This window comes from Drosophila persimilis, unplaced genomic scaffold (genome assembly GCF_003286085.1).
Source record: "Drosophila persimilis strain 14011-0111.01,24,50 unplaced genomic scaffold, DperRS2 tig00000700-arrow-arrow-pilon, whole genome shotgun sequence".
NCBI classification, from domain to species: Eukaryota; Metazoa; Arthropoda; class Insecta; order Diptera; family Drosophilidae; genus Drosophila; species Drosophila persimilis.
In genome coordinates, this window is record NW_020825340.1 from 123,197 (window position 1) to 146,401 (window position 23,205).

General features: G+C 45.7%; 12 protein-coding genes across 15 annotated transcripts; 5 read left to right on the top strand and 7 right to left on the bottom strand.

The window, feature by feature from the left end:
- Window positions 1–797: 797 nt before the first annotated feature.
- On the top strand, window positions 798–2,639 carry LOC6601359 (cytosolic non-specific dipeptidase). The gene has a single exon (XM_026992111.1). It carries the CDS (start codon window positions 798–800, stop codon window positions 2,637–2,639), a length of 1,842 nt encoding a protein of 613 aa, XP_026847912.1.
- A 1,854-nt stretch (window positions 2,640–4,493) lies between these two features.
- On the bottom strand, window positions 4,494–5,031 carry LOC113566453 (serine/arginine-rich splicing factor 1). Of its 2 annotated transcripts, none has more exons than XM_026992079.1 (2): window positions 4,953–5,031; window positions 4,494–4,895 (listed from the first exon to the last, which is right to left on the bottom strand). In XM_026992079.1, the coding sequence occupies exons 1-2, from the start codon at window positions 5,005–5,007 to the stop codon at window positions 4,573–4,575; spliced, it is 378 nt and encodes a 125-aa protein (XP_026847880.1). In that variant the 5' UTR covers window positions 5,008–5,031; the 3' UTR covers window positions 4,494–4,572. The 2 variants fall into 2 exon arrangements, with proteins under 2 accessions (XP_026847880.1, XP_026847881.1); XM_026992080.1 differs by having other exon boundaries at window positions 4,948–4,994.
- A 72-nt stretch (window positions 5,032–5,103) lies between these two features.
- Window positions 5,104–6,380, bottom strand: LOC113566461 (UNC93-like protein). The gene is made up of 3 exons (XM_026992112.1): window positions 6,322–6,380; window positions 6,200–6,261; window positions 5,104–5,987 (listed from the first exon to the last, which is right to left on the bottom strand). The coding sequence occupies exons 1-3, from the start codon at window positions 6,378–6,380 to the stop codon at window positions 5,104–5,106; spliced, it is 1,005 nt and encodes a 334-aa protein (XP_026847913.1).
- Window positions 6,381–7,306: 926 nt separating this feature from the next.
- Window positions 7,307–8,216, bottom strand: LOC6601358. Its single transcript, XM_026992104.1, has 4 exons — window positions 8,029–8,216; window positions 7,845–7,963; window positions 7,637–7,787; window positions 7,307–7,574 (listed from the first exon to the last, which is right to left on the bottom strand). The coding sequence occupies exons 1-4, from the start codon at window positions 8,207–8,209 to the stop codon at window positions 7,426–7,428; spliced, it is 600 nt and encodes a 199-aa protein (XP_026847905.1). The 5' UTR covers window positions 8,210–8,216; the 3' UTR covers window positions 7,307–7,425.
- A 564-nt stretch (window positions 8,217–8,780) lies between these two features.
- Window positions 8,781–9,486, top strand: LOC6601357. The gene is made up of 4 exons (XM_026992090.1): window positions 8,781–8,891; window positions 8,956–9,039; window positions 9,117–9,264; window positions 9,332–9,486. The coding sequence occupies exons 1-4, from the start codon at window positions 8,781–8,783 to the stop codon at window positions 9,433–9,435; spliced, it is 447 nt and encodes a 148-aa protein (XP_026847891.1). The 3' UTR covers window positions 9,436–9,486.
- Window position 9,487: 1 nt separating this feature from the next.
- Window positions 9,488–10,636, bottom strand: LOC6601356. The gene is made up of 3 exons (XM_002026490.2): window positions 10,520–10,636; window positions 10,204–10,435; window positions 9,488–10,144 (listed from the first exon to the last, which is right to left on the bottom strand). Exons 1-3 carry the CDS (start codon window positions 10,634–10,636, stop codon window positions 9,882–9,884), a joined length of 612 nt encoding a protein of 203 aa, XP_002026526.2. The 3' UTR covers window positions 9,488–9,881.
- A 765-nt stretch (window positions 10,637–11,401) lies between these two features.
- Window positions 11,402–12,193, bottom strand: LOC113566456. The gene is made up of 4 exons (XM_026992096.1): window positions 12,085–12,193; window positions 11,943–12,026; window positions 11,731–11,878; window positions 11,402–11,678 (listed from the first exon to the last, which is right to left on the bottom strand). The coding sequence occupies exons 2-4, from the start codon at window positions 12,006–12,008 to the stop codon at window positions 11,467–11,469; spliced, it is 426 nt and encodes a 141-aa protein (XP_026847897.1). The 5' UTR covers window positions 12,009–12,026; window positions 12,085–12,193; the 3' UTR covers window positions 11,402–11,466.
- A 142-nt stretch (window positions 12,194–12,335) lies between these two features.
- On the bottom strand, window positions 12,336–13,324 carry LOC6601389. Its single transcript, XM_026992113.1, has 5 exons — window positions 13,103–13,324; window positions 12,951–13,034; window positions 12,731–12,878; window positions 12,590–12,676; window positions 12,336–12,520 (listed from the first exon to the last, which is right to left on the bottom strand). The coding sequence occupies exons 1-5, from the start codon at window positions 13,322–13,324 to the stop codon at window positions 12,336–12,338; spliced, it is 726 nt and encodes a 241-aa protein (XP_026847914.1).
- A 1,550-nt stretch (window positions 13,325–14,874) lies between these two features.
- LOC6601387 (chromosome transmission fidelity protein 8 homolog) lies at window positions 14,875–18,928 on the top strand. The gene is made up of 3 exons (XM_026991953.1): window positions 14,875–14,926; window positions 18,327–18,450; window positions 18,510–18,928. The coding sequence occupies exons 1-3, from the start codon at window positions 14,907–14,909 to the stop codon at window positions 18,813–18,815; spliced, it is 450 nt and encodes a 149-aa protein (XP_026847754.1). The 5' UTR covers window positions 14,875–14,906; the 3' UTR covers window positions 18,816–18,928.
- Window positions 15,082–17,681, top strand: LOC6601388 (general transcription and DNA repair factor IIH helicase subunit XPB). The gene is made up of 3 exons (XM_002026488.2): window positions 15,082–15,164; window positions 15,224–17,028; window positions 17,090–17,681. Exons 1-3 carry the CDS (start codon window positions 15,113–15,115, stop codon window positions 17,624–17,626), a joined length of 2,394 nt encoding a protein of 797 aa, XP_002026524.1. The 5' UTR covers window positions 15,082–15,112; the 3' UTR covers window positions 17,627–17,681.
- LOC6601386 (histone-lysine N-methyltransferase E(z)) lies at window positions 18,817–22,084 on the bottom strand. Of its 2 annotated transcripts, XM_026991952.1 has the most exons (8): window positions 21,895–22,084; window positions 21,123–21,824; window positions 20,904–21,064; window positions 20,698–20,712; window positions 20,246–20,343; window positions 19,990–20,179; window positions 19,358–19,924; window positions 18,817–19,296 (listed from the first exon to the last, which is right to left on the bottom strand). In XM_026991952.1, the coding sequence occupies exons 1-8, from the start codon at window positions 22,014–22,016 to the stop codon at window positions 18,887–18,889; spliced, it is 2,265 nt and encodes a 754-aa protein (XP_026847753.1). In that variant the 5' UTR covers window positions 22,017–22,084; the 3' UTR covers window positions 18,817–18,886. The 2 variants fall into 2 exon arrangements, with proteins under 2 accessions (XP_026847753.1, XP_002026522.1); XM_002026486.2 differs by lacking the exon at window positions 20,698–20,712.
- A 149-nt stretch (window positions 22,085–22,233) lies between these two features.
- LOC6601385 (nuclear envelope phosphatase-regulatory subunit 1 homolog) lies at window positions 22,234–23,143 on the top strand. Of its 2 annotated transcripts, none has more exons than XM_026991954.1 (4): window positions 22,234–22,373; window positions 22,437–22,508; window positions 22,567–22,701; window positions 22,789–23,143. In XM_026991954.1, the coding sequence occupies exons 1-4, from the start codon at window positions 22,325–22,327 to the stop codon at window positions 22,941–22,943; spliced, it is 411 nt and encodes a 136-aa protein (XP_026847755.1). In that variant the 5' UTR covers window positions 22,234–22,324; the 3' UTR covers window positions 22,944–23,143. The 2 variants fall into 2 exon arrangements, with proteins under 2 accessions (XP_026847755.1, XP_026847756.1); XM_026991955.1 differs by having other exon boundaries at window positions 22,238–22,346.
- Window positions 23,144–23,205: the final 62 nt, after the last annotated feature.

Genomic DNA, 23,205 nt, shown 5'->3' on the forward strand with positions numbered 1-23,205 from the left:
CTGCCGGGGCGCAACTTTTCCACTATAGCCTAGAAAACTATGTTGCAAGTCGTATTATGTATCTGCGGGCCTCCATTGGCAAATGTCAGATGGTCTCTGTGTGTATTTGGCACGTGTCCTGTCGCCACTGTTCAGCAACTGTGCCTATGTGCCTACTGTAAAAGGTCCTGCCATGACTAAGCACATTATAGAGGCTGTTACCACCGAGTCGTCGCGCTAATTGGCAGCCGCTTTTGTGTTGCGCTGCCTGCCGTCTGCTAAAGCAATTTTGCGTGCTCGATAATTTGCTTAAGGCGATACAGATACTTGTACAAAAGCAGGTGGCACTTGGCAGTTGGCAGTTGGCTCCCGCACAGGAGCTGTGTGTGTGCATGCTGCATGGCCGTGGGGCTCGAAGAGTGCTCGTGGCAAGTGCAGCAGCTCCTTTTTAAATTGCTTAATAAACATGCACAAAAGGAAAATGCACTAACTGCGGGGTTTGTTTAGCAAATTGACTGTTGCCTGAAAGGGCTCTCCTGCATGCCACTTCCGTGCGCACAAAACAATGAGAGTCGGTGCAGGCGACAAATACCAGCCAATAGTCAGAATTGCAGAGTATTCAAAACCCATTAAAAGTTAAAACAAAATACACGTAATATATTTGATTGAATTTGTATGGTCTTTAAATGGTATTTACCAAATCGTTCAGAAATAGTTGCCTTGTGTTTTGATGTTGTTCATTGACTGTCGGGCTGTCTTCAAAAATTTACAGTGTATCTATACTTATATTACCTAAATTTTTATTTCATTTCACCAGCATGATAGATCCTAAGACTCATGTACGGCTACCACGTAGATCAAAAAGGTCATCGAGTCGAGTCTACCCTGGCTCTGATGAGGAGTTGAAAGTCTCCCACCCAGAGGCATGTCGTTGCGAACACTGTCTGATCAAGAATCGTCCCAAATGGACCGACGAAGACAATTTGCGAGCCTCAGCGATGCATCGACAGGTGGACGCTGCCATCGAGAAAAATTTCGATGAAGCCTTAGCCGACCTAGAGGATTTTGTACGTCTGAAATCAGTCTCTGCGGATGTGGAGTGTATTACTGAAAGTCTGAAGGCCCTGTGCATGTATCGGGACCGTCTGGAGAGGATGAGATTCACTATCTATGAGTACAACATCAACATTCCCCGTGCTATTTGTGACACCTCACCCCATCCAAAAGTCATTTTCGCCCACTACTTTTCTTCACCCACGAAGAACACAGTTCTGGTCTACGCGTACCTAGACGTTGCTCCGGCGAAGTTTGAGGATGGCTGGCTCTCCGAGCCCTTTGAGTTTTACATGAACGACGACATGCTGTACGGGCGGGGAGTCTCCACGGGAAAGGGCATGGCAGTGTGCTGGCTACAGGCCATCGAGACCTGGTTGGAACAGCACGGCGATCTTCCGATAAATGTCAAATTCATTGTGGAGATCATGCACGCAGTGGGCAGTGTCGGGCTCCAGCACTATATAGAAGTGAAGAGAGAGTTTTTTCAGGACGTTGATTGTATTGTGTTCGGTAACAACTCCTGGATAAACGACGAGAGGCCACTGATGAGCTGCAGCCTGACCGGCTGGGCTCACTTCGGCCTGGAGATGCGTGGCGGAGCGAAAAGCATTGAAGGGGCATCGGGAGGGCTCGTATATGAGCCAATGACGGATGTGTGCACTCTGATGAACAGCCTTGTCGACAATCTGCATGTGATTCAGATACCCGCGATCCAAAACATGGTGAGACCCACTGCCGTAACGGAGTGGACCCTTCTCGAGTCTGCGATTTTCAGTGAATATGCCTACAAAGACCAGTTCGGCATCAGGCGCCTCAGATATGAACTGACGAAGGCAGAGCTGCTGCATAATCGCTGGTGCCAGGGCACCATGACTATGCACGGAATCGAGGGCTGTTTCAGCCGGAAGGGTTCATGTACGGCGCTGCCAATGTCTGTGATGGGCAAGTTTTCCATTAAACTTCTTCCCGATCAAATGGTAAACCTTGTCCAGACCCACGTCGAAGAGTTTCTGCATACGCAGTACGAAGATCTGAAGATTCGGACCACCTTTAAGATCCATCTGTTGGATGCGTGTGATCCTTATTCGTGGGGCATCGATGCCAGATACAGTAAGGCCCTCGTTCGATCCATCAGCCGTGTCTACCAAGTGGAGCCAGATCTATCGATGAACATTGTGACCTGCCTTCCGATCGCCAGCACTTTCCATAAGATTACCGGCAAGCCCATCATCCTGATACCCTATGCCCAGCGCATGGACTACTCTCACGTGGTCAACGAGTCCATCCCCAAACAGTGTTTCCTTCGCAATATCAAAGTTTGCACGGGACTGATGCTTGAGATGTCGCTGCTGCCAGCACGGTGCAAGTGCGATGTCATTTTCGAGTACTGCAATCGGAGAGGCATAGCGGAGATGCTAAAACCGCCCGTGCAATCTACGCAGAAGCACAGTGTATTTTCCAATATGAGAAGGACCAAATCCATGAAACCTCTGAACAAGCATCCAGAGGAGCACGAAACAAGTAAACGGAAAAGGTTGAAGGATTGGCTGTGTGCCCCCTTTAGGCGCCATAGGAACTATCACTACATTTTCTCCCCAAAGTAATCGTATCCACGGAAATTCTTGTGAAAATTCATACATTCTACTTTTAAATAAAAGCATACATATGTGCATATTGAAACTATCTAAGCTACATGTACCTATCGCTTCCGATTACTATCCCCGGTTTCCATAGTAGCAAAGTATTTGGAGAGAAAACTGACATAAGAGAGATTGAAATTACCGATTTTTATACCCGATACTCAAAATGAGTATTAGGGTATATTAGATTTGTGGTGGAAATGGATGTGTGTAACGTCCAGAAGGAATCGTTTCCGACCCCATAATGTATATACATATATTCTTGATCAGCATCAATAGCCGAGTCGATAGAGCCATGACTGTCTGTCCGTCCCTATGAGCGCCTAGCGCTCAAAGACTATACGAGCTAGAGCAACGACATTTTATATCCAGACTTTTGTAATATATCACTGTTACAAGTATATTTCAAAACTCCGCCCCGCCCCCGCTCCCACAAAGAACGAAAATCTGTGGCAACAACAATATTGAATATATGTACGAGTAAATTAAAAACGCACAATAGAGAATGACCAAATTTATCAGATTGCCGAATCTGGATCATTCAAACTGATTTTGTGTCTCTCACGCACGCAATCTTAGCCGTTCAATGGCAGCGCCGTCTGCCGGAGGAGAGCCATACTGACTAAGTATCGGGTGTAAGTGTAGAGTTGCGGTCTCGGCAGCAACTCACAACGTTCGCCCTCGTTTGCGTATACACATTACACTGTACTATACAGTATACTCGTTAAGATTGAAGATTTTTGTTGTCGCCTGGCTCAGATCCAGATTTTGGTGCGACTAGAAATGCGACTGCATATGCAAAACTATACAAAGCGTGACTGAAGCTTCCTGCAGCGTCGCTTCCGGTTTAATTGAGCATGTAACGAGCTTTTGGCTTAAACCTGCACACACATACACACACTTGTATTGGCAGTGCCAAAGATATGTACACACATAACGGGAGAACAGGAGACAGAACACCGAAACTGTGGCAAGGTGACAAGGTGGCATCCCCACAATAATCTACATTTTCCGAAAACATCGCTCTGCGAGTCTGTGGTATGCGTGTGTGTGTGCATTTGGGGGGGGGTGAGGAGTTATAGTGTATGTTTTGTCTATGTTTATGTTTGCTGCCACAAGTATCTCCATGCCCCTGAAGGCCTGGACACGCACGCAGTTTGTGTTTGGGCAGGTCCAACATTCGGTGGCTGTGGGAGGCGCTGCTGATGCAACTGCCCGCGGGCACAGTCAGCTAATTGCCATACAACCCACTCCCCCCTCCCAAAGTCTAATCCGACAAACCAAAAAAAAAAAGAAAAGAGAGAACGGAATTTGTTTAGAAATGGCAACCGTGTTCTCCGTTCCGTTTTCTCCTCCGCAAAGCGGAAATCAATCAATTTCCTGCGTAGACTCTGCCTCTCTCTCCTTTGGTTCGATTTTTTGCTCTCATCGAGCACCTTTTGTCCACAACTGAAAAGGAATTGTATTGAATAGTTGAGCAGGTGAATGCGGACATTGATTATGCTGGGAGGAGTGCAATGGGTGGGTGGGTGGTCTGTTGAATATTGTTATAAAATTTAATTAAAATTGTTTAGCGCATTGCGAGGAATGTAGAATGCGGTAGCGGCTTTTAGAGGCATTCGTTTTTCAAATATTCATTTTAGAGAAGCCATAATATTTATGGCACAAAAGCCAGACAGTCTTTACTCACGTCCAACTGCAATATGCGCAATATGATTTATTTTCTGCTCTTTAGGAAAACCATGTACCCCAATCAAGCTCTGCCTCGTAAAATATGGGAATGATTTTCAAGCGAAAAAATAATTAGAAACCGGCAAGTGCTCGTTCTTAGTCATTATTATTAAAAACAACTAAAAATAGACGTATTTATGTACGATTCGCTTGGATCGCCGTAGCTTTATTGCTGATCAATGCCCCGAGGGGCTCCTGGACTTCCGGGCAGTCCTGGGAATCCGTTTCCACCCCCACCTCCACCTCCTCCTCCTCCTCCTCCTCCGCCCTTTCCGCCATGTCCACCATTTTTACCGCCTCCATGACCTCCTTGTCCGCCATATTTGCTCCCTCCAAGGGCACCACAGCAAGGACAACGGGATTGAACAGATGCACCTGGCCTTCCATTTCTTCCAGTTACAGTTATAGATCCAGGCTGCCTGTCAGATCCTTGTGATCCACTAAAGACGCTTATGGGTGGGCCTTCAACATCGCGTCGTTGCGCTAGGCCTAAAGAACACACAGCTTGGGCTTGAAGTTGAAGAACAACGCGGTCACCTACCTTACCTCCATCCAGCCAGACCAGAAAACAAACGAAAGCGAAGACGTACAGAGTCCCCATCTCGGCAGCACACTAATCCGTCCAGCGGCGTTGCAATCCGATTATATCGTGGAGAATGAACTTCACTGCGCTGCGCTTCGCTTGGAGTCTCTCTTGTCACAATTGAGCGGCCCCCCCACAGCCGAAACCCACCACACCTGGGAAAACACTCACCTTATTCTGATAGAGCACCTCAACGGCCAAAAATCCGATCAGGCCCAGTGTGAGTATAAGCAGCATGATGTAGAGTTTCGACTGGATGCACAGCAGGCTGGAGTAGATGAAGCCGAGCACAAATCCGACCGACTCGAACAGGCGATAGTTGGAGAAGGCGGCCTCCTTGTGCCGTCGAAAGAGGAGTCCGTAGAAGGCCTGGATCTGGGTGACCCAAGCGGCGTCACTGATGCCCCAGACTCCGGCTAGAGCATAGAAGACAACGGGATGGTCCGGCACTGGCCGATAATGGAGCTTGAATCCCATTATGATGACGTTCAAGGATGCACCTATAAATATAATCATTGAACGGCCGATGTACTTCATCGCTATGCCAAAAAAGGCGCATGCTAAGGAGTCCATAACCCCCCAAGTGATCATCACATAGCCGATCATGTTGACGCCGAGGGCACAGGCCACAAATCCCTGCGTGTACTCCGCCGCTATCCAGGCCTGCTCCAGCCCGATGAAAACGGTCAGAGGGATGAGCATCTGCTGATTGGTCCGCTTCATCTGGCGAAATGTGGCCAACATATTTCTCAGGACAGTGCTATTCTTGGAATGAGAACCCTTGCGGCCCTCGCCATAGCGAGTGAGCGGATCCAAGAAGAAAACTACCAGGACGACTGCGATCACAAGACACGGTACATAGATCATGATCAGCATGAAGACGTCCTTCGCCAAGGGCTGTGGGATATCCTTGGCATGAAAGCTGCAGTAATTGTGACCGCAGCAGGTGTAGTCAGTGTTGGTATCGTTTCCCGGCTCCTCCTCGGGCGCCTGCAGTGCTGTGGATTTCAGGATGGGTTCGAGTCGGTTAGGGTTTAGGTATCCAAGCCAGCCAAGACGCAGACAGATGACCAGATGACCCGATGACCAGGAAATTTCCGCCGACAGTCGTGAGAATATGTTGGTGTGTGTTGTACAGTGTAGACTGAGAAGAAATCTTACCTTCCTTACCTTACCTTACCTTACCTTACCTTACCTCACCTTCACTTACCTGACTCACTTCGACTGTTGGTAACCGTAACCGTACACCGACGAAGGAGACTGAGAAGAGTCCTAGACAGAGTATCAACTGGATTGCCCTTAGGGGGAGGGGGAGCACTTCTTCGAGGTTACTTCACTGTGAAGGGACCATCCAGGGATTTCTGATTTCTATGGAAACTTCTACGAGGCATCTCCAATATTCGACTTTTCCCAGTTGAAGTATTGACAGCGCAGCAGCTATAAAATATTTGCTTATTTTTTGAACACAAATTTCATGGCACAGTTTTAATAAATACTAAAAAGCGAGCCATGATGAGCTGCCCAAGCACAAAAGCCATCCCATCATCCCAGAGCCGCCGTCCCCATAGCCAAGGCTCACTCCTACTCTGAAGCTGACACTGGGGCGGACTCTGAAGCTGAAGCTGACTCTGATGCTGACGCTGACGAGCTGCTGTGCCGTGCATTCCCAATGGATTTGCTCGTGCGTGTCGACAAGAATTTCAATTTGCAAACAATAAATTTGAGCAGCCAGTCGCTCCTTGGAGGAGGATGGCGAACAAAAAAAAAAAAAAAAACAGGAGAACGAAAGAAAAAGCGACTCCAAGCTATGTTTAATAAAGAAGAAATATTTTGCTTTTCACTTTGGCTTCGTGTTGCAAGTGACAGCTCCCTCCCGCTGATGCTGTTGACAATTCCCGCAGTCTGTTCCAAGCTTGACAAATAGAATTAGATGCCGAATTAGGACTAAACATTTTCAATTTGATTTCAGATGTGGCAGGCTGGCTGGCAGGCTGGCAGCTCCGAGCTTTAAGCGGCCATCGGCCTTCTGGTCCAGGCAGACGCAGACGCAAACGCAAACGGAAACGCAAAACAAAAGCGGAAATGAATCAATTTCCGTGTTGCAAGCCATTAAAAACTACAAAGCAGTCGAAAGAGCAAGATGAAATAAAGTAACACAACACAACAAACGAAGATGGAACTGGTACTGGAGCTGGAGCTGGAGCTGGAAGTGGAGAGGAGTGGAGTGGAGCAGCAGAGCTACATAATGTTCTTTGTGTTAGTTTGCCATGTCGCATGACTTATGGAAAGAAGAGTTTCTAAAATTGAATGCATTTTTTTTATATTTCAAAGAGAGTTTCGCAATTGAAAAGACTATAGTTGATTTCTGGATGGAATAGTAATGTACAGGCCTTCTAATGGAGTCCTTCCCAGTGGTAGATGGTATTTGTAAGTGCGCTAAGCAAACAATATACGTATCCACTGGCTGGGATCCATGGCATTTTTCACGATCAAAAATAGGCCAGAATCCTTGACATTCTCATCAGGCGCGTTCGACAAGTTCGTGTAGATGGTAAAAATCACAAATATGAACCCAAACTCAATAACTAGAAGGTGGAAACCAATTGGATAATAACTTAAACAAGTCTTCAATATCCACACAAATTACTCATGGTCAGCAGAGAGATAATAATGTTGGTCAGGGCCTCAATGGCGTCGCCCGCACACAGCTCGATGCACCACCAAAGCACAAAGAAAACATCCAGGAATATGCCACCGACGCACCAAACCAGCCAGCATATCATTAGCTCCGGCTTGTGCTGTGAATGGAGGGAGCGACACGGGGGATAGTTGAAGATATTCCAGAATGCACTCACCCATGTAATGCCTGCTATCATAAGGAATGTCACCACAATCCAAACATTCAATAGAAACAAATATGCCCAGAATACCCAAGTCTTTGTTGAATCCTTCAAGTATCTGGGGCCAAATAATCCTAGTGGGAGCAGGAAGAGCAGAAAGAAGGCGAATTACTTACGGGCTTGGTTGCCATTTACTTACCTGTCAGGTGCTTTCTTTGTTGCCTAACAACGCCTTCATCTGGCGGCACCTCGGCATCGTTGGGGGCCTCTTGGGCCGCGCGACTACGCATCAAGTAGAAGATCATCAGTTCGAAGACAAGGACTCCCAGAATGTCCATCCAGCCAATGGCCAGCCCAAAGGCATGCAAGGAATTCACCATAGTGCCAGAATCTCTCTTTTCGTCTCCGTCTCCGTTTGTCTATCTATATATCTCACACTCTATGTTTCTCCGGCTGTTGACAAAAAACTGAAACTGGAAGTGAAATGTTTAAAAAGGTTTTTGTAGCACCCTGGGGCGCTCTGGGGGGGGTGGGCTGCTCGTGTGGCCCCCACTTCCTTAAACCGAGTTGCAAATGAGCGCGAAAAAAGTAAATTATATTTGTCAACGGGGATTCTCTCACACTCAGGAAGAGTAATGGCTGTGTGTGCATGTGTGTAGCCGCCGCACGTATTTCATCAGCATGGCATTATGTATATATACATACATACATATAATGTATATGTATAGGAGTATGTCTCATTTTTTCCTTGCATAAATAGATGCGACAACCTCGGCAGCCAAGTCAGCCCAGTCCCAGCCCCGAGCAAGACCGAGACTTGGCTGCTGTTTCCGTTTCCGTTTTGATACCCATGCAGAGGGCAAAGGTATGCTCGGCCAGAGCAATCAAACCTACTTTCCATGGATTGTCAAAAGGTTCGAACTGCTCTCTCTGTTGCTGCTTTCTCCAATTATGCTCAGGCCTGAGAATTCCCTATTGATTTGGGCCTATATCATAGCCATGTTCGATCTGATCTGCGCCTCACTATTTGCCGGGCTCTGTCTCGACACGATCTTCGAGCATGTAAGCATGTCTCCGCATATACAAATACATATATACATATCCTAAGCCGAAACTCTTCTCACAGCTAAGTTGGCTTACCATATTCGCAGTAGTATTTGGCATCTTCTGGGTCTCAATGATTGTTGTGCTCCTCGTTGGCATCTATGCGGTACAGTACGACCACCGATCGGTGGGATCCCAATAATGATAATCGTATTCCGTATTTCCATCCTCGTTTAATAACAGCGCAATCCCAGATGCCTACGTGCCTGGATCCTCTTCTCCGAGGGCGGCATCTTGCTGGAAATGTGTCTGCTTCTGTACGCCTTTTTCAGCCAGAGCACATTCCAAGCGGGCCTGGTCAGGAATGGCCTGTTTCTCATGTCGGGATTGAGTGAGCATCGTGAATGGCGATTAGGCAGATATTTCTAATCATTTCTGTGTGTCTTCCCCCTTTTCAGTTGTGGAGCTTGTTTTCCTGTACACCATCTATCAGTTCTATAAGGCCCTGGCTCGTTGTAAAAGATGCAAACGACCGCTGGAGTCCAACAGCAAGTCCCGATGAGAGTAACCTTGATCTTCCTTTGTTTCAATTACAGTTGAGTTAACGCTTAAACGATTGTATGTTTTATTTAGGGGAACATTTTCTTAGGGTGCTTAAAGCTTCGATTCTCTACAGCTGAATGCCTTTTTCTTGATTTTTCCTCCTTGGCTGCTGCGCAAATTATTTTAAAAGGATTTTGTGTTTAACATTGGCACACGCACGTCTCTGTAGGTGTACCTATCTGTATCCCAGTGTGAGTGAGTGGTCCGCATCCTTAATGTTATATAAACTTAAAGAGCTTTGATCTAGACAAAATAAAAAAAACGCTGCCTCTGCTATACAGCCATACAGTACTGGAAAGATGTTGTGGTGTTCTGCTACGCGGCTTGTTTCAAATATATGTATGTACAGGTATAATAGATCAGCTTCAGATGACCTTAGGGCAATCAATGGCCCAACCTCCTTTCCTAATTGGTGAGGTTAGCGTTGCTCCGCAGCTTTTTCTCTTTAGATAGCTTCTTCTGACGATAATACTCGTAGTCCTCATCTTTGGCTCTAAGCTGTTTCCCGTTTCTCTTTGCCGGTTTCTCGTCAGCCTCTGAGAATTTCGTCTCTGAGTACTTAAGAGATCCACCTCGGGTCCTTAGCTGTGGCTGGGGCTGTGGATTGGGAAATTCAGTCATTTCCAGATACAAGAGATGTATGATATAGACAAAAGTCATTTCCACAGCTGCAAAGAGACATGAGGAATTGTCATAAGATGGAATCAGTTCGATTTGGCCAACTCACCCAAGCCCACAAAAGGCAAGACTGTGATTTTGACGCCATCCCAGTTCACGGAAACGGCTAGGGTCAGGCCATAAATCAGAATAAACCCATCTAGCAATATTCCAAGGCAGGTGAACACCAGCCAGCAACGAATCAAAGCCAACTGGCGCTTGTAGATCCCCACTGCCAGCACGATAATTATAATAATCCAAAATATAGTAAAGATCATTGACACCAGAGAGGTCCAATGGTTCTGGAATTATAATTTTCACCGTAAATTCACCATCACCATCATCATCACCATCATCTTCATGGATGATGACAGTAACCCTCTTACATTCTTCGCATAGAGCATCCCGGAGACAACGGCAAAGAGCACTGCGGATACCAAATCGAGCAGTGCAATGGAATAGGCGCACAGCACTAAATATCCATCAGACTTCGACGACTCCATCGCATCGCCCTAGCAGAAAGTTCATCAGAGCACTGGCAGGCAATGTTGTTGTCTACTAAATCAAAGCTATAATGATGATAAGCACGTACTTCCCTCCCAAGCACACACACACACACACACACACAACCACACAGTCAAGAACCAGAACGAGAAACAGAACCAGAACCAGAGCCCTGGCTGTTAATCAATGCCGTTTGATTGCCAAAAGTCCTCGGCCTGTGGCACAGTGGTCTCCACACCGATAGACTTGTAGCCATGTGAACCCATTTTCATTCTTGTAATTATCTTTATGGTTCTCCATCCCATAAAGAATAATCTTGCTTCCCGTATGGTTACACAGCTGTAAATAGTAATGCATTCTGGAATCCCAAAACAATCAATACCAATGTGATTTGACTCCGCCCCCAGCCCCCAGCCTCCAGACCACCACTGACTATGTGACAAGTTTGTGTGAACATCTGTCCGTCCTTCATTTATGGCATTTGTTTTGTCAGCAAGCCTTGGAGATTGGATTCTTGTCCCCATGGGGGAGGGGCAACGGGGGTGGTTGGGGGCAACGTGACTACCAGGCTGAAGACGGCCGCCGAACAGGCCACAAAAAATATGTACCAACATATGTATATAGAGAGCTACGTAAGTCAATTATTATTATTGTTTGTAGCTCGTCGGCTCGAAGACGAAGAAGAGAATTGATTTCCACATCCATCCCCCACTTGACCAGTAAATTGAGACCCCACCCCAACTGCATGCAATTTTGTTGCAAAGATTTTTAACGGGGAGGTCTGTTGTATACAAAATATATATATCGGTCCCTAATACTGCTTTCCTGCTTAGCGCTTCGTATCTGTAGCTGGATATGATGTCGTTTCGCTTTGCAGAGCCGGAGACTTCGGGACGTACCGTTTACGACGTTTGGGTCTCGAAGCGGAGTCTTTGGGTCTCGAAGCGGAGTCTGTGGATCTCGAAGCGGAGTCGTCGTTCTCTTTGCGATTCAATCTTTGATAGTAACTGTAAACCAAATACAGACCAGTGCACTCGAGAACTGTAATTAATGCGGATAGATAATTACTCTTTAGTTGATATGCTTTGTATACCTATGCCACAGTAGAGGATGGTCCACCGGAGGAAATGGGCCAAGTCGAAAGTAAGGGACGCTGTCACATTCCAAACCATATACACAATATCCGTGATAGTACCGATTCCCGAGAAGAAAAACCAAAATATAAAAAGCATCGGTCTTTCCTTGAGTGGGTTGTAGTGTGTGAGAGTAAGAGATCAAATTGGAACAGTCTTGTGTAACATTTACCTTCCATAGACCCACAGAGAGTGCGACAACAGTCAGAACCCAAACGTTGGTTCCCAGGAAAGCCATTATGGTATATAGGTTCGTCTGCATAGGAAAGATGAAGAATATAACGATACAATTGGACTATCTGACTGTAACTTACGTACGATATCAACAAGTAGGCGGTGTCCAGCAAAAAGTACAGTGAATGAAGCGCTTCAAATGCGGCAATCGCGTAACAAACTATCTTCAGATAGTCTCTCTGCTCTTTTATGGGCTGGTCTGCCATATTTTGCCTTTCAGTTCGGAATTTTTGGAATGTATACAAAATATAAATATTTTATTTGGAATTGGAACACAAGGCCAACCAAGCAACAAGGAAATAATGACAAACAAAACGAAGAAGGCAACGAATCATTTCTTCCCTTTCTTCTTTGCGTCCGCTTTCTTTTTTGCGTCGGCTTTCTTCTTGTCCTGCGCCTTCTTCTTCTCCTTGGCTTTCTTCTCCTTTGCCTTCTTTTTGTCATCCGGTTTCATCTTTTCACTTCCACTCTTCGTCTTCCTGTCGGTGCTTTTTTTACTGCCCCCGGATTTACAACCTATTCAAGTGGTCGATGAAACTTATTACAGAAAATTTTCATAAGCTCCGAATCTATGTACATCCTTACATCCCGTTTCGGCTTCCTTCGACCCCGCGCTACCCTCCATTAGCAAATAATATCGATATATGAAATAAATGCAGGTAAATTCCACAACTGAAATGGGGTACAATTATCTTAGGGATCGAAAGTCCTCGTATATCAACTTACGTATGCCAATAAATATGATCGTGAACTCCGTAAGGTGATCCCAGTCCACAGTTATGGAACTTGTTATGCCCCACAACAGAAATAATATGTCCATAACGAAACCCACTCCAGAAAATAGTATCCACGCCCGGACAAACGCTGGACGACGCTGTAGAACGTATAAATCGTAATCATCCATTCTCAGGGCATAGTATGGTATGTCTCAAAGAATTATACAAACCTTCCACAGGCCCACCAGCAGGACGATAACCACCAAAACCCAGAATATTGTGCCAGCCAAGGCGAGGCTTGAAACGATGTGAAACTACGAGTAGTAATGGCAGAATTTTTAAGAACGGATGCGATACACAGATACATTTGCCAAATACTCACGCGCACAACCAGCAGAATTGTGGCCTGCACTGCAAAATACAGGGCATGAATCAGATCGCTTATGGCTATACAGTAGCATATTTTCAGCAGATTCCTTTCAATAGCAACTATTAGTGGGTTGGTAGACGGTTTCTTTTTGTTTTTACGGCTGCTTTCTTGTTTCTTTGCGTCCTTTTTCGGAGGGGGTTTCTTCGGTTTCTTTTTGTCTTTGTCTTTTGCCATGATTTACGTAAAAAACAAAATTGTTGTACGTCGGACGATCATTTTAACAAAGCACCTGAGATTTCAAAGCTACATTTATTTATTGGCTTACAATTCACAACAGCCTTTTTAAATTCGAATTCAGCCGCCTTAAAACTGTAATCAGCTGGCAGGAGTTGCTATATGAAAAATAGAGATTTTCGATATACATATGTGTATATCGAAAAACTAACGTTATTTAAATGTGTCGCTACGATGTACAAAAAAGACATTTTTGTTTACCTTTTTCTTTAAAAATTATTTTAGATTCAATAAAATAAAGGAAGTACTTAAAATCTGCCAATATTGCAGAAAATTGATTCATTTATCGGCTGAATGTCCTAGCAAGCTGTTAATATTAAATCGAATATAAAAATCGAGAAATATGAATAAATCGTCGTTATATTTACGGTATGTATATTTCGATATATATCTGAGGGTCAGATCGGGATTTTATCTCTTTTTCGTGGTGAGATATCCTCTCTATGTGGAGGGATATCCTCTCTTCGTAGAGTGATTTTTCATCGCAACAATTTCCCTGCAACAATGAGTCTCGTTCCAATACATATGTACGTTGGCAGCATCAAATCTTTATAGCCCGGACACATGTGCCGAAAATGGAGCAACATTCTGCATACCCTAGGGAAGAGGATATAAAAATGAGGATATGTTTGTCATCTCAGGCTCCAATTAATGCAGAATCTAGTCTGTCTCTGTTTTAAAGCTATTTCAAAGACATTTTTCTGTTACTGGTATTCTTACAGAGACCAAGAATAGGGATCGAGATATTTATGCGGGAAAATAATCATCATAATCAAATAGGTCTAAAACATGTCATCCTGAGAAAAAGTCCTCGGTAATTCTTCAAATCAGCTTTAAAAACAGTAATTTAAAATTAATTAAAGGAAACATGGGTATTAACATGTCCATACTCATACACACCTACGTTACATTCCATACCACTTACGTTTTATGCTTTGACCTTTTTTATTCAACCCTTATTTTATAAACGGTCCAATAAAAGCGAATATTTAAAATTAGCCAATATTGTAGAAAATTGATTAATTTATCGGATACAATTATAGGTCTAGGACTGAAGCTCTTAGCTAGGTTGTAATATTAAACTGAATATCAAAATCGAGGAATATGATTTGCGATCATGGACAGAGTACAATTAACCCGTTGTGAACCGAGGGTACTCAAACATTCTCCACGAATATTCTAAAACTTTAGGAATTTAATCGCAGCTTAGGTAAAAGACATCGAGGCCTTTTTTTAAGTAAATATTAAAGATAGGACGGACCTACAAGAGTAATTAATCTTATTATTAGTATTATTTTACGCAATTTAGCTTAAGTTGTTATCCTTTTTAAATAAAGAGCTTCCTAAGTTCGTTTTTCATCGGTATATTTTCGGTATATTTTGAAAATGAGACGGTATATTTTCCTGGTACAGACGGTATATTTTGCCGCTAAATTCGCGAAACTCAACCCTGGTTGCAGGCCGATTATTTACAAAAAACAATTTTTTTAGTTTTAAGTTAATTAGACACTCTAGCAGCAACATGCCCATCTTGGTAAAAACGTGAGTATCTTAAAACTATATTATCCTTAGGATCTACTGTTAAGTTTGAGAAAATACGCGTGAAGAAAGAAGAACGATGAAGCGGCACTCAATGCCCCAGAGTTGTCACCCTTTTGTGAGGCATTGTCAGCCGAGTTTTGGCAGTCGCAGTGTCGGGTTCTTGCGAAATTTTTTAATTTTTTTTAAATGGGGCCGCCAAAAAAGTCTAAAAAAGATCGTAGTGGTGGCGACAAGTCAAGTGAGTACGGGACACTACGAAGAAGGTACAATTTCGGTATATTTATGCGAAATTTACAGGCAAGAAGCGCCGCGCTGAGGATGAGGCTTTCACTCAGCTAGTAGAGGACAATGACAGCCTGGATGCCACTGAGTCGGACGGTATACCGGGTGCAGCCTCCAAGAATGCTGAAACCAATGATGAACAGGTCAACACGGATGAGTACGGAGCCAAAGACTATCGGGGGCAGATGCAGCTGCGTCCAGATCACGGCAATCGCCCGCTGTGGGTGGCTCCCAATGGCCATGTGTTTCTTGAATCCTTCTCGCCGGTCTACAAGCATGCCCATGACTTTCTCATTGCCATCTCGGAGCCCGTCTGCCGTCCCGAGCACATCCACGAGTACAAGCTGACTGCGTACAGTCTATACGCCGCTGTCTCTGTGGGCCTGCAAACGCATGACATTGTCGAGTATCTTAAACGCCTGAGCAAGACAAGTATTCCCGAGGGCATCCTAGAGTTTATTCGTCTGTGTACGCTCTCCTACGGCAAGGTAAAGTTGGTTCTGAAGCACAACAAATATTTCATCGAGTCCCCGCATCCGGAGGTGCTTCAGAAGCTGCTCAAAGATCCAGTTATACAAAAATGTCGCCTCATACGCAGCGAAGGCGAGGGCTTTATTCAGGGCACAGTGGATAGCAAGGCGATCACTCAGTTTGGGACAAAACTACCACCTGGAGCAGATGATAAGGCAACAGAGGATCCGGCAGGTGCAGCTGCTGCCGCTGCTGATGGTGCAGCCGTTGTGCCAGACGATATTACCGACTTCTACGAGAAGATCGACAAGGAGGAGGAGGACGAGGATGAAGCAAATCTGAAAACTGTCTCGTTTGAGGTATCCCAGGAGAAAATCGAAGTTATCCAGAAGCGCTGCATTGAGATCGAGCATCCTCTGCTGGCTGAATATGATTTCCGCAATGATACCAACAATCCGGATATTAACATTGACTTGAAGCCCGCTGCCGTCTTGCGCCCCTACCAGGAAAAGAGTCTGCGTAAGATGTTCGGCAACGGACGTGCCCGTTCGGGAGTTATCGTATTGCCCTGTGGTGCCGGAAAATCTCTGGTGGGTGTCACGGCCTGCTGCACAGTTCGCAAGCGAGCCCTTGTACTGTGTAACAGTGGTGTTTCAGTGGAGCAATGGAAACAACAGTTTAAGATGTGGTCTACAGCGGATGATAGCATGATCTGCCGCTTCACCTCGGAGGCAAAGGATAAGCCCATGGGATGTGGCATTTTGGTAACCACATATTCCATGATCACACACACGCAGAAACGCTCCTGGGAAGCGGAGCAGACAATGCGCTGGCTGCAGGAACAGGAATGGGGTATTATGGTACTGGACGAGGTCCACACCATTCCAGCCAAGATGTTCCGTCGTGTGCTAACCATTGTCCAATCCCATTGCAAGCTGGGCTTGACGGCCACCCTGCTTCGCGAGGATGACAAGATTGCTGATCTGAACTTCCTCATTGGGCCCAAGTTGTACGAGGCCAACTGGTTGGAGTTACAGAAAAAGGGCTATATTGCTCGTGTGCAGTGCGCCGAGGTCTGGTGCCCCATGTCGCCAGAGTTCTATCGCGAGTATCTGACCACAAAAACGTCCAAAAAGATGCTGCTGTATGTCATGAATCCTTCCAAGTTCCGCAGCTGTCAGTTCCTCATTAAATACCACGAGCAAAGAGGCGATAAAACTATTGTCTTCTCTGACAATGTATTTGCGCTCAAGCACTATGCCATCAAGATGAACAAGCCCTTCATCTATGGCCCAACCTCGCAGAATGAGCGTATCCAGATTCTGCAAAACTTTAAGTTCAATTCCAAGGTCTGTTATGTTAGTGAGATCCGAGTCAAATTGTTAAATCAAATAATGTCTTCCTGCGCAGGTCAACACAATCTTCGTGTCGAAAGTGGCCGACACCAGTTTTGATCTTCCCGAGGCCAATGTGCTCGTCCAAATCTCCTCGCATGGTGGCTCCCGACGTCAGGAAGCTCAGCGTTTGGGTCGTATTCTTCGCGCCAAAAAGGGCGCCATTGCTGAGGAGTACAACGCCTTCTTCTACACACTCGTCTCGCAGGACACCATGGAGATGAGCTACTCCCGGAAGCGTCAACGTTTCCTTGTCAATCAGGGCTACAGCTACAAGGTTATTACTCATCTCAAAGGCATGGACACGGATACGAACTTGATGTACGGCTTGCAGGAAGAACAGGCGCAGCTTCTGCAGCTAGTCCTCTCTGCCTCCGATTTGGATTGCGAGGATGAGAAGCTGCCGGGCGAGCCTGGCTACCGTCCAGGCGGCACAACGAAACGGGCCGGTGGGCTCAGCTCCATGTCAGGCGGCGATGATGCCATTTACTATGAACATCGTCGGAAGAACGTTGGAAGTGTTCATCCTTTGTTCAAGAAGTTTAGAGGATAGATTTAAGAATTTTGTGAACCGCTGTGAAGCTTAAATACAATTCTAAGTAACCAGATACGATGTTTTCTTTGAAGTCTTTCGGGTTATTATACCCGGTACTCGAAGAGTTGAGGGATATATTAGTTTTGTGGTGGATGTGTGTAACACCCAGAAGGAACTGTTCCGACCCCATAAACTATAAATATTCTTGATCAACATCAATAGCCGAGTCGATATAGCCATGTCTGTCCGTCCGTCTTGATTATCTCCTAGATCTCAAAGAGTTAGAGCAACCAAATTTTGTATATCCCACTGCCACAAGTGTCTTTCAAAGGGACGAAAAGCTGTGTCATCCACAATTTTGAAGGAACGAAACAACCGAAGGGGCAGAACCATAGAAAATTACGATATCTACCACATTGACGAATCTGGTTAATATCGGATCATGGTTATAACTAGAATTCCGCCTTCCACGCTCTTACTCTTTCTCGCTCTCTCGCTCTCGGTCTTTCACACTCTTCCTCGTGCAGTCTGTGCCCCCTCGAGGAGGTGAGCGAGATAGCAACACAGCTGGTGTTGGTGTGAGAAGAAAGAGAGCGATACAGCAGAAAAATGGAAAAAGATAAAATAAAGATAAAGAGGATAAAGTTAGTGCAACGCACAACCTTTCACAACATAATCGCAGCATCGCTTTAACCATTCGAATATTGTTTCATTTTAGACAAAGTTCTGGGACTGGTGATTGGGCCATTATTGAGCTGCAAGGCGATCTGGAAGTAAGAAGCAATCAGGATATGCATGACCAGTTCATTGGCGATCTCTACTACAACAAATATGGTCAACCGGTGCGTACCAGTCTCTTGGGCCATCCACATGATTTGCTAATTCTTAAACTCATTGACAGATTCTCATAATAGGCCACCACATACTGCAAGGACGCGAACAGAAACTTGAGAAGCCATTCGCGGTGCTGGAAAAATCAAAATCCAACGAAGGACAGCGCCTCTTGGACACCAGCATTGCCACGCAAGATGTCAGCCTTTTAAATGCCACTTCTGGGGCGGAACGAACAGTCCTGGATCACACCATTGCCCAGGAGCACAAGAGTCGCCAGCGTACAGAGTATACAGTGCGGGCCGTGTGCACCAAAAAGCTGATCTTCAAATCACGACCCAAACCCATTATTGCCAATGTGGCCAAGACTGTATGAGTGCTTAATAGATAGAACATTTATTTGTCCTTTATAATTATACGATTACGTAGTTATGGTTCGTCCCTCTATTAAACGATTTCCATTTCACGTTCGATGCCAACAAACTTCAATTGCTCTGTGGGTCCGTATCTGTAGTCAAAGAAGAGCTCCTCGCCGGGCTGAATTGCTCGCTTGGCAAAGATGCCAATGCGATGATCGCCGGTGACCATCATTACCTTGGCATAACAATTGGGATTTATGGAATGATTGGCGAAGCGTATTTTGTTGCCCTTGCGTGTGGCGTCCACAACAAAGTCGTTGTTCAAATTGAACAGAAAAGAGCACATATACTTGTCATAGACCTTGCCACGACGATCAGCCTCGTCTTGGGAGATGATCTCGCCGCAGTACTCGGAAATGAATTCATTCTTCTGTGCACCCTCTTTCAGAAAGATGCCCCAACCAGCAATGTCCGATGGGGCCATCAGCAAGTGTTTGTCTAAAGGGAGGTGTACCATTTAGGCGATTGGAAGTCTTTCAAATAAACAAATAACACTTACGGAGGCCGCGCTGCACACACACATTCTTGCACGTAATCTTCTGCAGCTTGAATTCGTTAGCGCCGCATGCATTACACAGATCCGGATCACACTCACGAACAGCAAGATAGCAGGGGCACTGCTTGGTGTTGCACTGAGCCTTGCAGCGGCATCCAGGGAAACGGTTCTGGCATTCGGTGGTACAGTTGCAGAACTTCTCACAAAAGTTCTGCGTCTGTATGCAGGAGCAGTTTACGTCGCAGGGACCGGCGTGGTCGCAGGGCGTATAATTGTAAACGTGATTCGATGACGAGTCCTTCTTCAGTTGAATCTTTCGACAATGAAGCGACCACAGACGTTGCTTCTTCTTCTTCTTGCGGGGCGGAGTATAGTCGAGCAGCAAGTCGTCAATGCTGAACTCGGCGTCGTCCTTCTGGGCAAACTCGTACACCTGACGACAGGTCTTGGTGAGCATATTGTGGGCAATGGCGCAATAGTTCCTCAAATACACTTTATGCAGGACACGAAAGAGGGCTTGATCGGCCCCCGTCCAGACGCACTGCGTGCTGTCAATGTTCATCATACCAGCTGCGTGAGGAGATTGCTAATTGATTTCGGGGACACAAAACACACTCATCCAACTGATTGCATACCCATAATGGAATTAACCTCTTCCTCGGCCACGCAGTTAACGGTGGGGCCATTATCCTTGGTGTTCTCATTGCTGAAGTCCTTGCTGCTGAACTGGCTGTTGCTGTCATTGCTGTCTTCAGAACTGGCCTCATTGCACGAGTCAATGGGAGGCGTTTTGCTGTCAGCCGCCAGCTTCTCCTTCATGCCATCCTGCGAAATCACTCAATAAGCATTACTGTAAATACTACATGGAAACTTGTATCGCTAGAAACTTACGATTAGCATATAGCAGGAGTTGCTGCACGGATCAGCAAATGTCTTCATTTCTTCAAAGACGCGCTTCTGCAGATTGGGACCCGCATGGTTTTGCAGACCTGTTGAAAGAGATCATAGAGATTAGCACGACCTTCATCGAGTATCCACACTCATTACAACATGTCCATGAAACGCTTTTGGAGTTAGCATGAGGGTAATCGTTATTTTTGTTCGAAAAGAGAGAGAAATGTTCAAGGCAAAGCCACACAGGTATGAGGTGAGAAGACACCAAGAAATCAATTTTGATACAAGACATATTCGGCCAATTTTTCCACAGAAAATACATACGAGTATATGCAGATATACAGATATATATATAGACAGATAGATGATGATGTGGAGGCGTGGACGAGCTAACGGCATGAGTGTGTGTGCGTGTGGTTATCGAAACAACAACTACAACAACGACTCACCCTGGACATGGTGACCTAAATTGCAATTTGTTTTCAGTACAATTTTACAAAAATGTATTTTTTTTGTGGTTTGGGAATAGAATATTTGTTTTGTTTTGCGCAAAAATTTTGTTGTTTTTGCAAAAAGGAAAAGAAATAGCAAAAACAAAACGTAAAGTTATTAAGTAACCCAGTTGACAGCGGGTTTAACCCATGGTTCAACTTACGATGGAGGAAACAATCGTATTTGAAGCAGCGCCGGCAGAAGAGCGTGTGGAAGGAGTGCATGGTGCGCTCCCGGGAAACGCTCTCGGCCTTCATGCCATCAATGTTCGGTGTGCACTCCTGCGGACGCTCTGGATCCTGGTGCTCGGTGAGCTCAATATACCTGTTAAAGATTTGCTTGTAATCGTGTAATATTCAGAGCCCTTCCAGGTCGCACTCACTTCTCCTTCAGTTCCTGTGCTGTGCCCTTGTCAGGGAAATTGGCGCTGATAGCCTGAAATATAATTGGAGCCGGGAAGGGAAGCTTTTCCTTCACCTCCTCCACAGCGGGCTTTACGTCCACAGCAGCCTCAGCTCCCGATGGCTCTTCCTTCTTCTCGTCAGTGGAGTCTTCTTTTTTCTCATCCACTTTAACATCCACTTTTATCTCCTCATCGTCCCCCTCTTTTGCCTCCTTGGGTTTCACCGCTGTCTCTGCTTTTGCCGAAGTGCTTGGAGCAGGCTCCTCCAACTCCTTGCTGTGGGAACGCATCAGCGCATGCACCAGCTCAACAAAGATGGCATCGTCCATGAAGGAAGGATCTTTGTCTCCATGCACTTTTCCGTCGTAGTTCTTTATCAGCTCCTCGATGAACTTGCCATCCTTGTCCAGCACCTCATCGCCCATATAGGGTATGTTGTGGAGCACTGTCTCGTCCTCGACCATGAAGTTCTGCTGAGTGGGTGCCCACGTATACATGGTGGGTATGGGAGTCACGGCATTGATCACACAAATGGGCACTCGCTGAGGCCCACTGGGGTTGCCGCTATAGCTGGTTATTTCGGCCCGCTTCACGCATCCCACATGCGGGGGCTCGTACGGCTTGGCCTGCCACACCTTCGACTCGCAGTACAGATCCTGAACATTGTGATTGTGCTCGTCCCTAATGGATTGAAAGTCGTATTATTTCCAGACATCTCCTTGCCATAGCAGCGCCACATTCCCGCGCTTACCAGTTCTTTATCCACGCCTCTTTTATTTCGTCTGCGCGCTTGTGCCGCTTTTGCTGCCGTATTTTAAAGTACTCCGACTTGACGCGGCGCTTCCACTCTGGCGGCACCTTGGCGTTGCTCATTCTTTTAGCAAGTTTCAATAAATAGATTGAAATCAAGCAAAATTAGCGAAAATTGTATGATTTAATTCGCGGCGGACCGCCTTTTTCTTTTCTGGCTTCGAGTGTGACCAGTTGTTAATCGAAAAGTGTTGGAAGACGGGGGCAAGAGACAGTGCTGGCAAACGGGAAAGGTCATCAAAAACATAAAAAGAAAATACTATGTAAATCCTGTCAAAATCTATGCAACTACACACAATTACACAAAATTCTATAAGCTGGACAAATTTAAACTCATCAAATCGGCCACGAGCATTGAGGAAATTGCTGCAATGGAACCGTCCGCTTGCGAAGGCGAGTTGGAGCCCACCCCAAAGGAAGGCACGCCGCGCTGACTATGTTTACTAATTTTTGGTTGTTGCTATTTTTATATGTCCTTTGCAGACCTGAAGGCTTTCGAACGACGACTCACCGAAGTGGTTCTCTCGTACAGACCTCCGACGTTCCGATGGCGCAGTAAGTGAAGCTCTTTTTTGGGCGGAAACACCGGTAATAACAGCAGAACCTTTTCCAGTTCTACTGTCCGCCATGTCGATGTGCACGGCCATCGGGGCCTGGTACTGGCTGAGGGATCCACGCACCACAGTTGTGCCTCTGACGGAATCCCTCTGGATACACCCAATCTTCACAGCGGCCACAGTAACCTTAAGTAAGAGCAGCCACTTGGCCGAGCATTGTGCATATACCCACGCAGAGCACCCATTAACAACAATGCGTATCGCCCTGGCTTCTCCAGTTGTACTCTTTATTTTAGGCATACAAAAGTTGGTGATAGCGCCGCAGATCATCACGTCGCGCACGCGTAATGTGCTGGGAGACTTCAACATGAGCTGCGATGACACGGGGAAGCTGATATTGAAGCCCCGCCAAAGCAACAACAACAGCACATGAGTCACCGACCGCTACGAAGACAATCAATTAGTTAATGCATCCAAAAACTATCTAAATAACTTTCCTCCATGCCTATTTTGTTCCGGACACTCTTGTTTTATTCACGAAATTTTAGCCTATCTATCCCCCTGGCCCCACACTACTCCCATTTTCGTTTAGTTATATAAAATTCATTCTAAAAACAAAAAGATTACTGTTAAGCTTTATGTGTTTCGTTATGGCGTTACGTTACCCTTCGCTGCCAAATATCAAAAAAAAAAAA

What these genes read in the sequence shown, in the direction of transcription:
- LOC113566456 (XM_026992096.1), bottom strand. Translation starts at nt 12,008, where the DNA reads ATGGCTTTCCTGGGAACCAACGTTTGGGTTCTGACTGTTGTCGCACTC. An exon ending in TCTCTGTGGGTCTATGGAAG is followed by an intron (nt 11,879 to 11,942) that starts GTAAATGTTACA and finishes AACCCACTCAAG; the next exon opens with GAAAGACCGATGCTTTTTAT. An exon ending in CATCCTCTACTGTGGCATAG is followed by an intron (nt 11,679 to 11,730) that starts GTATACAAAGCA and finishes CATTAATTACAG; the next exon opens with TTCTCGAGTGCACTGGTCTG.
- LOC113566453 (XM_026992079.1), bottom strand. Translation starts at nt 5,007, where the DNA reads ATGGGGACTCTGTACGTCTTCGCTTTCGTTTGTTTTCTGGTCTGGCTG. An exon ending in TCTGGTCTGGCTGGATGGAG is followed by an intron (nt 4,896 to 4,952) that starts GTAAGGTAGGTG and finishes TGTGTTCTTTAG; the next exon opens with GCCTAGCGCAACGACGCGAT.
- LOC6601385 (XM_026991954.1), top strand. Translation starts at nt 22,325, where the DNA reads ATGGAACCGTCCGCTTGCGAAGGCGAGTTGGAGCCCACCCCAAAGGAA. An exon ending in GGAGCCCACCCCAAAGGAAG is followed by an intron (nt 22,374 to 22,436) that starts GCACGCCGCGCT and finishes TGTCCTTTGCAG; the next exon opens with ACCTGAAGGCTTTCGAACGA. An exon ending in AGCGGCCACAGTAACCTTAA is followed by an intron (nt 22,702 to 22,788) that starts GTAAGAGCAGCC and finishes TGGCTTCTCCAG; the next exon opens with TTGTACTCTTTATTTTAGGC.
- LOC6601389 (XM_026992113.1), bottom strand. Translation starts at nt 13,324, where the DNA reads ATGGCAAAAGACAAAGACAAAAAGAAACCGAAGAAACCCCCTCCGAAA. An exon ending in TGCTGGTGGGCCTGTGGAAG is followed by an intron (nt 12,879 to 12,950) that starts GTTTGTATAATT and finishes TACGTTCTACAG; the next exon opens with CGTCGTCCAGCGTTTGTCCG. An exon ending in GAAGGAAGCCGAAACGGGAT is followed by an intron (nt 12,521 to 12,589) that starts GTAAGGATGTAC and finishes CCACTTGAATAG; the next exon opens with GTTGTAAATCCGGGGGCAGT.
- LOC6601388 (XM_002026488.2), top strand. Translation starts at nt 15,113, where the DNA reads ATGGGGCCGCCAAAAAAGTCTAAAAAAGATCGTAGTGGTGGCGACAAG. An exon ending in TAGTGGTGGCGACAAGTCAA is followed by an intron (nt 15,165 to 15,223) that starts GTGAGTACGGGA and finishes CGAAATTTACAG; the next exon opens with GCAAGAAGCGCCGCGCTGAG. An exon ending in ACTTTAAGTTCAATTCCAAG is followed by an intron (nt 17,029 to 17,089) that starts GTCTGTTATGTT and finishes CTTCCTGCGCAG; the next exon opens with GTCAACACAATCTTCGTGTC.
- LOC6601357 (XM_026992090.1), top strand. Translation starts at nt 8,781, where the DNA reads ATGCTCAGGCCTGAGAATTCCCTATTGATTTGGGCCTATATCATAGCC. An exon ending in TCGACACGATCTTCGAGCAT is followed by an intron (nt 8,892 to 8,955) that starts GTAAGCATGTCT and finishes CTCTTCTCACAG; the next exon opens with CTAAGTTGGCTTACCATATT. An exon ending in GTTTCTCATGTCGGGATTGA is followed by an intron (nt 9,265 to 9,331) that starts GTGAGCATCGTG and finishes CCCCCTTTTCAG; the next exon opens with TTGTGGAGCTTGTTTTCCTG.
- LOC6601386 (XM_026991952.1), bottom strand. Translation starts at nt 22,016, where the DNA reads ATGAGCAACGCCAAGGTGCCGCCAGAGTGGAAGCGCCGCGTCAAGTCG. An exon ending in AGAGGTTAATTCCATTATGG is followed by an intron (nt 19,925 to 19,989) that starts GTATGCAATCAG and finishes CTCCTCACGCAG; the next exon opens with CTGGTATGATGAACATTGAC. An exon ending in GTGTGTGCAGCGCGGCCTCC is followed by an intron (nt 19,297 to 19,357) that starts GTAAGTGTTATT and finishes ACCTCCCTTTAG; the next exon opens with ACAAACACTTGCTGATGGCC.
- LOC113566461 (XM_026992112.1), bottom strand. Translation starts at nt 6,380, where the DNA reads ATGCCTCGTAGAAGTTTCCATAGAAATCAGAAATCCCTGGATGGTCCC. An exon ending in GATGGTCCCTTCACAGTGAA is followed by an intron (nt 6,262 to 6,321) that starts GTAACCTCGAAG and finishes TACTCTGTCTAG; the next exon opens with GACTCTTCTCAGTCTCCTTC. An exon ending in CAACAGTCGAAGTGAGTCAG is followed by an intron (nt 5,988 to 6,199) that starts GTAAGTGAAGGT and finishes TGAAATCCACAG; the next exon opens with CACTGCAGGCGCCCGAGGAG.
- LOC6601387 (XM_026991953.1), top strand. Translation starts at nt 14,907, where the DNA reads ATGCCCATCTTGGTAAAAAC. An exon ending in ATGCCCATCTTGGTAAAAAC is followed by an intron (nt 14,927 to 18,326) that starts GTGAGTATCTTA and finishes GTTTCATTTTAG; the next exon opens with ACAAAGTTCTGGGACTGGTG. An exon ending in ACAACAAATATGGTCAACCG is followed by an intron (nt 18,451 to 18,509) that starts GTGCGTACCAGT and finishes ACTCATTGACAG; the next exon opens with ATTCTCATAATAGGCCACCA.
- LOC6601358 (XM_026992104.1), bottom strand. Translation starts at nt 8,209, where the DNA reads ATGGTGAATTCCTTGCATGCCTTTGGGCTGGCCATTGGCTGGATGGAC. An exon ending in TGATAGCAGGCATTACATGG is followed by an intron (nt 7,788 to 7,844) that starts GTGAGTGCATTC and finishes CTCCATTCACAG; the next exon opens with CACAAGCCGGAGCTAATGAT. An exon ending in TATCTCTCTGCTGACCATGA is followed by an intron (nt 7,575 to 7,636) that starts GTAATTTGTGTG and finishes TCCACCTTCTAG; the next exon opens with TTATTGAGTTTGGGTTCATA.
- LOC6601359 (XM_026992111.1), top strand. Translation starts at nt 798, where the DNA reads ATGATAGATCCTAAGACTCATGTACGGCTACCACGTAGATCAAAAAGG.
- LOC6601356 (XM_002026490.2), bottom strand. Translation starts at nt 10,636, where the DNA reads ATGGAGTCGTCGAAGTCTGATGGATATTTAGTGCTGTGCGCCTATTCC. An exon ending in GGATGCTCTATGCGAAGAAT is followed by an intron (nt 10,436 to 10,519) that starts GTAAGAGGGTTA and finishes TTATAATTCCAG; the next exon opens with AACCATTGGACCTCTCTGGT. An exon ending in CTTGCCTTTTGTGGGCTTGG is followed by an intron (nt 10,145 to 10,203) that starts GTGAGTTGGCCA and finishes GTCTCTTTGCAG; the next exon opens with CTGTGGAAATGACTTTTGTC.